An 11,926-nucleotide genomic window follows, 5' to 3' on the forward strand; every position below is an offset into this window, starting at 1 on the left:
TCAAAGTCACATTGTGGAATGCTTCAAGAGATCCTGCAAAATAGGTCCAATAGAAACATATATCAATATGCGAAAGAGATGTAAATTGATAATAGTTTGTTTTTTTAAAGTCCTGTGCAGTTTGAACTTAGGAACAATGTCATGATATAACAAACTGCTGTATACTTCCTTTTTATATCTATATATTTTTAAATACTGAAGATAATAAAATACTAAGAAAAACAATTCAATAACTGTGAAGGCATACCTGTATGTTTGAAAAGCGCCATCTGCCTCAGATCACGCAGGAGAGTCTTTTCAAGCACCAACTCTTTCAAGGCACGGAAAGCAGCAGAGTCATGTTCGAGCCACCTTTTCTTTTCTTGATCCTCCTCTGTGAGGGTTGGATGAGCACATTTGTACTCTCGCCCATTGTCCTCCCATCGATGGATCCCACGAATATGGTGAAGAACAGATTTCCACCGCCGAACACACTCCTAAAAATGTTTTAAATATAAAAAGAATAATTTACCGTTACAAGTTGTAGAGATACTTTTGTGAAAGTGCATGTATAAATCATGTCTTAGGCTTGACATTCTGTGGATGTGAACTTCCAGATGTAGGTCATGAAACTAATGAAACATGGCTTCATAGTTACCTCTTCGTCACCATGGCTGGAACTGCACGACCAGTACAAGTGGTTGTTGATCGACCTCACCCATGGCAGCAGCTCTCGGTGATCTTTCTTTTTTGATACAGTTACCAGCTTCTTCTTGAGACCTAGACATTGAAAACATCAAACTCAGTACATCAACAACATGAGATAAGAAGCTTCCACTTCTCCAGACACTAACAGAGATATTTGTGTGGATATGTGTTCATCTGTTTATGATACATACTTTTATTCACATGCCATGGGTCGTACTCATGGCGGATGTTGGCATAGCTTTCCCTCATGAGCTTTCGAATAGATGGAGATCTGTCGGTCACCATCACTCCAATATCCACTCCAAGATACAAAAGGTGATTCAAGCCTCTCTGGAAGCCCACTGCCTCCATTGCCACAGAACTTGATGCTTCTGTAACCTAGTAACATAGAAAGAGTATAATTATAGTTATTTTACAGATGATATATATATATATATATATATATATATATAAGTATATAAGTATATATACTTTTTTGATCCCGTGAGGGAAATTTGGTCTCTGCATTTAACCCAATCGGTGAATTAGTGAAACACAAACAGTACATGTACAGATGATGTACATGGTTCCAACTCCTTGACAGTAATAGTAGGCTTATATCACATGATAATGACATCCATCTATGCACAATTACCTGGACTAGTTCGAAATGAACTATTTCTTTAGTTGCATCATCTTGGAAGGAATATGTTGAGTACTTGCTGCTGTAGCCTTTTGGAGAAACATAAAATAAGTGTAAAAAACACAGCAAAACTCTAAGTTTCAAAGTCAACCAAACTCAGAGGAATAACAATCCTTACCAGGGCTATCACATCTCGCATCACCACACAGTTCCAGTTTAGTTCCGGCAGTGGAAAGTTGGGATATCCGATCCTGAATTTTTTGCTGTTGTCCCTTGTATGCGTGATTAACCACAGGGATCAAGTATTTGGTCTGGATGGCGTAAAACTGTGTTTTGTTTGGTACCTGCAAGTTAATCAGTTCCGCCCACTCTTTGATGTCGGTGAATGTGGCTCCCGTGAAGAATGTGGCGGCACATACCAGAAGGTTGTTGCGGGCCATCTGTCTTTGGTCTATGCACGATGACCATTCTCCAGTATGCCCTTTCAGACAGGTCCAGTGTAATCTTATCTGGCTGGCCCGAGTGGCTATTCTCTTCTCCTCAATGGCCACGCCACACTGAGAGCATGTTCTGAAAAGCTCCATCAGCTTCGCCTCGTCAACTATCCACTTTCTTCCTGCCCATCCATTGCCCCTGCCAGAGCCAGAGCCTGAACCAGAGCCAGATCCCGGGCTGGATGGAGTGGTGTCACTCAGTGGCACAAAATCGATGTCCGCGGGGTCCTCCAACTCTATCTCCCCAAAACTGAGGCTCATGTCTTGCACTGAAGTATCTGCAGCACCTGAAGCACCTGCAGTAATTGTCTCTACAGCTTCCTGTTGATTACATAACAGATGAATCATGTCATTGTGGAAAAGATTGTAGCATTTACCAGAGTGTAACATTTTTATCAAAACCCTATTTGAAATGCAAAATACAACTCACTGATGGTGTGACACCACTGGCTTCCCTCAAGGGAGTCCCCGATGCGAGTGATGTTTCACCCATTACCTTATAATTGGGGAAAAAAAAAAAAAAAAAAAAAAAAAAAAATATATATATATATATATATATAAATCACTGGTGTTGCAGACATTACAGTGAAATGTGAATGTTGGCTGAAAGTCAACACAATTTGTAGCTTACCTCTGTGGCTTGCCATGTTGCTGAACGTGCAAGGTACAATCCAGATGATGATGGCCTAGTTCGTGGCCTTACTGCAGGCTGTATGGGGCTTGACAGTGTAAACCTGAGGCCAGAGGACAGATCAGATCTCCTGTGTTGCTGTCGATGGCTCTTTTTCGGTGTGGACTGGGGGGCAGCAGCCATTCCTGTGGCACACATTGCCAAGTCTTCAGAGGTACTTGCCTAAAGAATCCATAAACACAAATACACCTAGTTATGAATTATCTTCAACATAAGCCAACAAACGCTGTGACAAAGTTATTATCACTCAAACTGCACTCCTGTTTTTGCCATCTTCCTAATAGGTGTCTAAGATAAAATTGTGTTGTAGTTAGCACACTTCTTTTTGTAAACACAATCACAAACCTATTGGGAAATAATGAAATCATCGGATCTGCAAAATATAAATCACTACGCTATTCAAAATTTCCGGATACTAGTGACTGGCTTGGACGCCATTCCCAATGAAATGGGTGCAACCATCCCCCACTCACCTCGGCGGACCCCAAATCACGTTCGGCCAGGTTAGGTTACCTGGAAAGCGTTTGGTCCCCCACGCATGCATCCATTCCATTTATCAAAATACACACTGAAACAACGCCCACCTTCCTCCCTCCCAAACTACATTTCTTTCTATTTCTGATGGTGGCTAGGAAAAGTAACGTTAGCATAAACTACTCTCCGGAATACAAAGCTAAGTGGCTTGTTAGCAAGCAAAGTTTGGTCATGTAACGTTACAAGATTCCAAAACGGTGTGATTTACATGCAAATAGTCAAACAATTTCATACATACCTCCGGAGCAATTACCATCGCTTTCGGGATGGCATTTTTCTTCAGATGTACCCGTCTTGGGGGGTTTGATCCTCTTGTAGGGATAGCAAACTCGTCTGCATCAAAATGTCGACTACAGACACGGTAATCCTTCTGTTTCAGAATATTTACAGGTGTCTCGACATCGAGTTGCAAAACAACCAGCCACTGTTTCAAAGTGGGCTCCTGGAAAGGTAGCCTGTGAAACGTTTCTGGATTGTAGCTCCTCATTCTCTTGCCACAACCTGGTATTGCACATACGCGAACCATCCTTCCTGCTCTTCGCCTCTTCTTCCTCCGTAATGGTCAGGTAGACCTGTAGCCTGCACACATGCCGGCCGGTCACTCCTCCTCAGCTGTTTCCTTCACGTGTGCAGCACGTCTTCCGTCAACAACATTACTCGAGGTTCCCATCACTGATGTAAAACCTTTTGAGCTTCGTTGATACCGTGTACTCATCATGCTCATGTAGACAGTAACTATATATTTCCTATTTACTTTTGTAATTAGTAATTAGTAATTTTGTAATTACTTTTGCAATCTGTTCCCCTGTCCTTCCTGTTCGTTCGTGCTCGGCAATCGACTGATCGCGACTTCATTACAAGATGGCGGCCAGCGGAGAGATTCTCTGAAGGTACTGCTTGTATAAACAGTCTTTTTTAACAAACTTCCTGTGCACTTCCAAAGTTCTCAGTATCTCGTTTTAAATGTCAGGACCCTCAGAAGTCTACCAATGCAGTGTGGAGTTACTTGGAACATTTTTAATGGTGTAAAAATAGCGATTTAGCTGCATAGGCTACGCAATGCCCCCACAGCTAACTGAAAACCTAATGCAAGCTCGGCGAAAAACGGCGCAATTCGGAATACTAGGGGGGTGACCGAAGGTGGCTATTGGACACATGTAAGTACTCGGCAACATATTTCAGTACAGCTAAGGTCAATTTCACACCGGAATTCTCCTTTAACTTTCACGAGTTGAGTCATACCTCTCCCGTGTCGGTACGTGCACTCAAACGCTCTGGTGCGCGGCTGGACTGTGTTAGCATGTTGCTATGCTAGCGGGCTTTGCCGTAACTAAGCGTAGAAGTAATCAAAAACATCCACGTTTTCCAGACTTAAATACAGTTGCACGAGTAGTTGATAGAAATGCTACGGCCACGCAACATGAAACGTGGCGATTTTCCAAGCGAATAAACAGGAGAACTACAATGTGTGGCGCAATAGCACTTGGGAGTACTTCGACCTAGCGTAGTAGTATTGTTAACACCTAATTGTAGATCCTATCCACCACAGAGTTTAGAATCCATGCTGGATCGACCCTCAGCCTCTCCCTCCCCTCTGAGCGAGAGAGAGGCACACACACTAGAGATGCGCTGATGGGCTATTATTTCAACCATAACTGCATAGCAAAACTTATCATCCATCAGCCATCCATCAGCACCAAAGTTTTTTGACCAATTTTCAAAACCGCACACGCCCACCATTCGCTGGTTGTTTTAATGTAGGCTATATGGGTGATGCAGCGCTGCTCACGTGAGGCTAGAAAGCCCTTGCCTGTTCTAGAAAGACTGACTGACTGACAGACTAGTGTGTGTGCCTCTCTCTCACTCAGAGGGGAGGGAGAGGCTGAGGGTCGATCCAGCATGGATTCTAAACTCTGTGGTGGATAGGATCTACAATTAGGTGTTAACAATACTACTACGCTAGGTCGAAGTACTCCCAAGTGCTATTGCGCCACACATTGTAGTTCTCCTGTTTATTCGCTTGGAAAATCGCCACGTTTCATGTTGCGTGGCCGTAGCATTTCTATCAACTACTCGTGCAACTGTATTTAAGTCGGGAAAACGTGGATGTTTTTGATTACTTCTACGCTTAGTTACGGCAAAGCCCGCTAGCATAGCAACATGTTAACACAGTCCAGCCGCGCACCAGAGCGTTTGAGTGCACGTACCGACACGGGAGGGGTATGACTCAACTCGTGAAAGTTAAGGTAAGAACATATATTACTACTGACATTGGGTGGCGTGTTCCTTTAAAGTCTCACCTTTTAATCGAGCTATTGTATGTGTTCATAGCTATAACACAGAATATGCTGTGGCTGTACAAAAATCATCAAAAATGGTCTAGATTGCTGGCACTCTAGGACAAAGCTCCCGAAAACAGCTTGGCATTCAATGAGTTAAAGGGAATGACAGATCTCATTCTCATTGGTTTAAATGATGTTACGCCCCAAACACACCCATATGACTGATTAAAAAACCTAGGAACACCTTGTTGCGCCATGCGCTCCACTTTTGATAACGAAACCCCTCCCAATGTGAACTGGACATCCTACTAAATTTGAATAGACTTTTGATGAGTGACGATGCGCTTTAGAATGTCATGATAGGGCCCCACATGTATGTATCTGTTCAGGGATGTGATTTTTCCGTTTAGCCGAGTCTAGTAAGTAGCCTAGTCCCTTTACTAGTGCATTTCATTGAAAGTGAAAGTAGACAGGTTGATCAGCTGCGTTCTGAAGAATGCTTGATTCAAGTTCAGAGTGTGTGGTGAACTAGTTTCTCAGCAGAAGCCATGAAACGGTAAAGGTCAACGTCACTCTTATGTAGATACCTTCAAGTAAAGTGTAAATTCAAAAGTAATTCAATTACTTTAAAAAAAAATAACTAGTAACAAATATAACTAATTACTCATTAAGTAACTCACCCAACACTGTTCACCACACTCATTGCTATTTTAACTAAGACTGAACATTTTGTAAGCACACTGAAAGCTGTGTCACATTGAGTGATGACCATTACTTAAGAGTAAATTTCTTTAAATCATTCTGGTTAACCAGATTCTTTACCGTTTTTTTTTTTTCAGACTACAGACATTCTGACACTTCAGTAGACATCCCATGAGTGTTAGCTTTCATTTGATACCTTTTTTATGTATATAGTCCTTGTGGTTGTGGAGTTATTCAATGTTTATTGTTGGCATGTCGTGTTGAGCAGGAAACCAAAAAATTGGCCTGAAATTGCTTGTACAAGTCACAAAAAATCAGCTTGACAACCATCCTAATATCTTACCTAGGGTGACAGCTTGTACCAGAACATGTCGGCAAAAGTCTTAACGGAAGCCCTTTTCAGAATTTGCCCCCTGACTACATGAATGGTGGCTATATCACATGAAACACAACGAGGGAGCAACTATTCATTGTGTTAGAGGGAGAAAGAGTTTTTTTTTATCTTACTTGCAACAAGCACTTGGTGTGTGTCAAAGGGGGAGGTGACTAGATGCAGGGTATAAAGCAGAGCTGAGATGAGACTGAAGCTGTTCACCTCCAGGACATCAAGAGAACAACATACAGATCAACTGTCTATCAAACCAACTATGGAGCGTACGTAGATTTATATTTTCATTTTGACTCATACAATTAAGTCGAGGGCAACGGTAGATCTCGTCCATAATGCAACTCTCTATAGAGGAAACCATACTATTTCACATCTATGTAATGTTTTCAGAATTTATGCACATTTCTCATTTTTTCTCCTAAGAAATGATCGCCCTCACATATTAATATGATATCTCCTAAGGGTCATTTAAATAATCTCTAAACATTAATTATATATCAAAATGGCATAACCTGAAAACATTTCAAAACAACGGAGTAAATAACGCATCACAATCCTAACACTGTTTTCCACACGCAAACACTGAAACCTGAGGTTTTTAGAATATCCGTTTTTCTTCATTTAACAATTTTCAGTGACTGAAAACTGAGTTTTTGTAGGGATGAAATAACGAAACGTATTTTAGGTATTTACACGATGTGATTGGCCTGATAGAAGTTTTTCCAGCTTGCAAGCCAACAGAGGACTTGCTGGACTACTCTGGCTGCAAATACTGTTGAATGTGGCAGAAATTGAAACTAATAAAACTGCAAAAAGAGTTTAACCAGTAATATCAAAAGTTGAAATGACTAAAGTGGGATTGAAGAATAACCTTCCTTAAGCAAAATGTAATCATACTATGAAACATAAACACTGCTAGTATAGAAAGTATTCATGCCATAAATATAAACATGCTTTGAGTATGATTTGGATATGATTCGCTATGATATATAGTGAGTGTGTTTTGTACAGTTAATATTTTTTGTTGTTCATTTTTTGAGTAGAACTTGTCTGTTACAGACTATACAGGAAGTTAGTTGCACCTGTCTGCTTCAAGCTGCCAAAACCACAAGATGGTTTGAGAGAGAGACAGAGGACAAAAGAGAATGCACAGATAAATGAAAAGATGAAGATAGCTTAGTATAATCAGATACTGTATATAATCCTGTTTTAAAAATATGCATGGTTTAAAATGTGTGCTGTAAGTGTCACTAGACATAGTGCAGTATGGAAACAGTGATAGCCTACTAAAGGTCTGAGGTAGATGTGTGTGTGTGCATGAGTGTGTGTGCATGAGTGTGTGTGTGTGTGTGACCTACTAAAGGCCTGAGGTAGATAACCGCTTCTAGAAAACCTTGTGGTCAGGAAGGTGAATGGCAGGTACGGCTGATACCACAGGGTCAAAACTGGTTCAAACCAGAATCTTGTGTTGACCCAAGCTCAGACTACAGTGTCTGTCTCAAAGAAATTCGGCCAATCAGCGATTGGCAAATAGTTACTTACCATATTTAGAAGTAGGGAATAACTATAAAAAGTAATGTTACTTACCATATTTAGAAGTAGGGAATAATTATAAAAAGTAAAGTTACTTACCATATTTAGAAGTAGGGAATAACTATAAAAAGTAAAGTGAGAAATACATCGTGCCTGACCTCAGTTCTGGGTTTTAGTCTGACAACTTTTTGCTGTCATTAGGGCAGAGTTAGAGTAGGAACCGTATTGCATTTTATACATTTAATTGTATTTATTTTTCAGACAGACGAAATCGTTTATCTTTTATCTCTATACCTTTTTCAGACAGACAAAATCGTTTATCTTTTATCTCTATACCTTTTTCAGACGACGAAATCGTTTATCTTTTATCTCTATACCTTTTTCAGACAGACGAAATCATTTATCTTTTATCTCTATACCTTTTTCAGACGACGAAAAACAAAAATGTCATAGAAATGCATGTGCTGGGCCCCAGCTGTGGCGCAACTCATTCGCTTCCTGTCACTCTCCACTGTCCTATCATTAAAGGCATAAAAAGCCCAAAAAATATAAAAAAAGAAAAAAAAAGAAATGCATGTGCTGGCTCAATTTCACAAATGCTAACAGACAGGGGAGAATCCAAGGATTCCAACAGTACCTTATTTTTGCAAATCGGGCATACAAGTTAAAAGTTAAAAAAGGCTACCAGCATTAACTCAACATCGAAAAAAACTGTTTGCTGATTGCAGTGCCCCCTAGAGGTCAAATGGCCCCAAATTGTATGTGCGTCCTCGTAACATCATAATGACTCCACCAGTCCACCTACCAAGTTTGAATTTGATACATGAAAGCGTTGACCTTGCATCCTGTTTGGTGGCAATAGGCGTGTTCGTCTTCATGCAGATCTGTGCAGATCTGACTTGATGTGATGCATGCTGGGTTGAACACAATGGAGAGCTCCATCACAGTATATTGCAGCCAGCAGCCAGGGGGTCAATACATGAAATGAAACATGTTACATAAAGAGTTTCTTAAGAGTGTACTTTTAGCTCACAGTCATTCTCACATTTTGGTTCTACCTGTGCAGTTAACACAGGTGATCTCACCAATTAGCTGCTCTACCTGGCTAAAGAGTTGTGATAATTAATCAGCTGGTTTAAGTGAATGGTTGGCACAGATATGTATAAGTATAGTATAAGTATATATACTTTTTTGATCCTGTGAGGGAAATTTGGTCTCTGCATTTAACCCAATCCGTGAATTAGTGAAACACAGCACACAGTGAGGTGAAGCACACACTAATCCCGACGCAGTGAGCTGCCTGCAACCACAGCGGCGCTCGGGGAGCAGTGAGGGGTTGGGTGCCTTGCTGAAGGGCACTTCAGCCGTGGCCCACTGGTCGGGGCTCGAACCGGCAACCGGTTACAAGTGCAGAGTGCTAACCAGTGGGCCACGGCTGCCCAAAGTGGGCCACGGCTGCCCTGTGGTAGGACTTTTACTTTCTGAAGCTGGACTTTTCTGCCTCTGAAAATAAGGTACTGTTGGAATCGTCCCTGTCTGTTACCGTTGGTGACATTGAGCACATGCATTTCTTTGAGAACAAAAACATGTTGGTAGCTATCTTGGTCAACTTTGTCAAATGTGATGCTAGTATCACTGTTTGCCCAATTTTTCTATTATCTGCCCACTATATATGTTCATCAACATACGATCTATCAGTAACATGTTTGTGAAATTCTTCAACAGAGCCAGATCTCAGGATTGTGCTTGTTGGGAAATGTGGAGTTGGGAAGAGTGCAGCAGGAAATGTTATCTTAAGGAATAAGGCTTTTGTATCTAGGGTGGCCTCTTCCTCAGTGACAGCAGAGTGTAGAAAGGAAATTGTAGAGTTTGAGGGACAAAGACTGGCTGTGGTTGACACTCCTGGTCTGTTTGACACCCATCAAGATCAAGACGTTGTGAAGAAAGAGATCGCCAAATGCATCTCATATGCTGCTCCTGGTCCTCATGTGATTCTGGTTGTGCTCCAGGTGGGCAGGTTCACCCCTGAAGAAAGAGAGACAGTGAAAATGATTAAGGCAATGTTTGGTCAGGGATCAGCAAAGTACACCATGGTCCTGTTCACCCATGGAGATGCTCTGAAGGAAGAGGGTGTTACCATAGAGACGGCAGTTGGTAGGATTACAGCTCTTGCTGACTTTGTAAGAGAGTGTTCTGGGTATCATGTGTTCGACAACAAAGACCCAGATTCCTCTCAGGTCAGGGAGCTACTGAAGAAGATCCACAAATTGGTGAAGCTAAATGGAGAAGAATACTACACCAATGACATGCTGAAAGAGGCTGAGAAGGCCATACAACGGGAGCGCAACAAAACAAGAGGAGAGGCAGAGAAGGACAACGGGTTTACTCGTAATTGTATGGTCAATGACCTGATTGAAAACGTTGTTAAAGCACTAACAGAGGTGCTGGTATCTGCTTTGGAAGCTGCAGCACAAAAGGCTATTGCTGGCTGCAATATACTGTGATAATCGATAGCAACTAGCCATTAACTGCAGCTCATTATAACCACATGCAGCTTATTATAACCACATTAACATTGGAGATTCTGCAACATGTTTTGATTTGCTCGCAGGTTTATTTCTTTTTTCTTTTTCTCTGAATCACACAATCTTAAAAACTTTAGTCCAAAATAATCAACATGTGATATTATGCAGCCTACCATCCGTTTTGGAATCGACATGAGACATAATGCATTAGATTTCTTGAATGATGGATCATGAATCAAAAAGTTAATCTGTATTATAATTTATTTAGTTTTTTTGCTGTGAAAGGGCATTTGTAAAAAAAGAAAGCTTTTGAAGAACTGGATCGATCAGTTTGCTGAAAGAAAATATATTGAGACGCTTGCCGATAAATTTGTGAAAATAAAATGTACAACATTAGGCTAGTTAATTTATGCCCTGGACATCATTTATGTTCTAACATGTTATTAAATATAAAGATACAAATTGAAAATCTGTGTCAGTGCTTCATTCTACAACTTGTTGTAGTCATTGCTTTTACATACCTGTCAAGTGTCATGCTTGTGTTATGGCTCACATGCACTGAATTTGACATCAGCTCACTCCCCAACAGCACATACAGTAATAACAACAACATTAAAAGTCTGTCTGCAGGGATGTTGGAACTATTTTTTTGTCAGGGGGTGCGAATAGAGTGTGCTTGGATCAAAACCGTAGACATGTGAATTTCTTATTGATGTTGTAAGGACAAATGAAAGAAATTACAACTTTAAGATTCTCATACACATCACTGCGCAACTTCCTCTCTATGTGGAGCAAAAAAACTGCAATATGTTACAGTGTGTTAGTGGGTGTTGGGGTGGCTCACGGCTATTTGACACACCTCCATCCCCTGATAACTTGTGTTGTTTTCAGGCTCAGAGCTGAGAGTGGTACTGGTGGGCCAGGAGAGAGTGGGGAAGAGCTCAGCAGCAAACACCATCCTGGGAAAGAGGGAGTTTGAAAGTAGGATAAGCTCCACACCTCTGACTCTGAGCAGTAAGAAGAGAGAAGGTGAGGTTGAGGGTTGTAGAGTTTCTGTGGTCGACACCCCCGGACTCTGCAATACTGAGCTGACTCCAGAGCAGGTGAAAGCAGAGCTGCAGAAAGCTGTGGAGCTGAGCTCTCCAGGGCCTCATGTCTTCCTCCTCACCCTCCAGCTGGGGAGATTCACCCAACAAGAGAAGAAAGGGCTGGAGACTCTGGAGAACATGTTGGGTCCTAATGTCTCCAAACACACCATGCTGCTGTTCACCTACGGAGACCGACTGGAAGACATCACCATAGAACAGTTCATCAGTGAGGACCTCAATCTGCAGGACCTGCTGAAGAACTGCAGCGGCCAGTACCACGTGTTCAACAACAAGCAGATCGGAGACAGGAACCAGGTCCAAGAGCTGCTGGTTAAAATAGATGCCATATCATGTGGAGGACATTATGAATTAGGAGGGCA

At 41.5% G+C, this 11,926-nt stretch overlaps 1 protein-coding gene and 1 long non-coding RNA gene across 2 annotated transcripts; one reads left to right on the plus strand and one right to left on the minus strand.

The window, feature by feature from the left end:
* Positions 1-366: 366 nt before the first annotated feature.
* Positions 367-1,018, minus strand: LOC143110407 (uncharacterized). The gene is made up of 3 exons (XR_012984147.1): positions 879-1,018; positions 638-759; positions 367-476 (listed from the first exon to the last, which is right to left on the minus strand). It is a non-coding gene; the product is annotated as an uncharacterized LOC143110407 (long non-coding RNA).
* A 5,576-nt stretch (positions 1,019-6,594) lies between these two features.
* LOC143109847 (GTPase IMAP family member 7-like) lies at positions 6,595-10,927 on the plus strand. The gene is made up of 2 exons (XM_076272636.1): positions 6,595-6,666; positions 9,659-10,927. The coding sequence occupies exons 1-2, from the start codon at positions 6,660-6,662 to the stop codon at positions 10,435-10,437; spliced, it is 786 nt and encodes a 261-aa protein (XP_076128751.1). The 5' UTR covers positions 6,595-6,659; the 3' UTR covers positions 10,438-10,927.
* The last annotated feature ends 999 nt before the right edge of the window (positions 10,928-11,926 follow it).

The sequence above is a fragment of the Alosa pseudoharengus genome, unplaced genomic scaffold, assembly GCF_046254945.1.
Source record: "Alosa pseudoharengus isolate Yale_2024_CS ecotype anadromous, Long Island Sound unplaced genomic scaffold, YU_APseudo_1.1 YU_APseudo_1.1_scf_7, whole genome shotgun sequence".
Taxonomy (NCBI): domain Eukaryota; kingdom Metazoa; phylum Chordata; class Actinopteri; order Clupeiformes; family Clupeidae; genus Alosa; species Alosa pseudoharengus.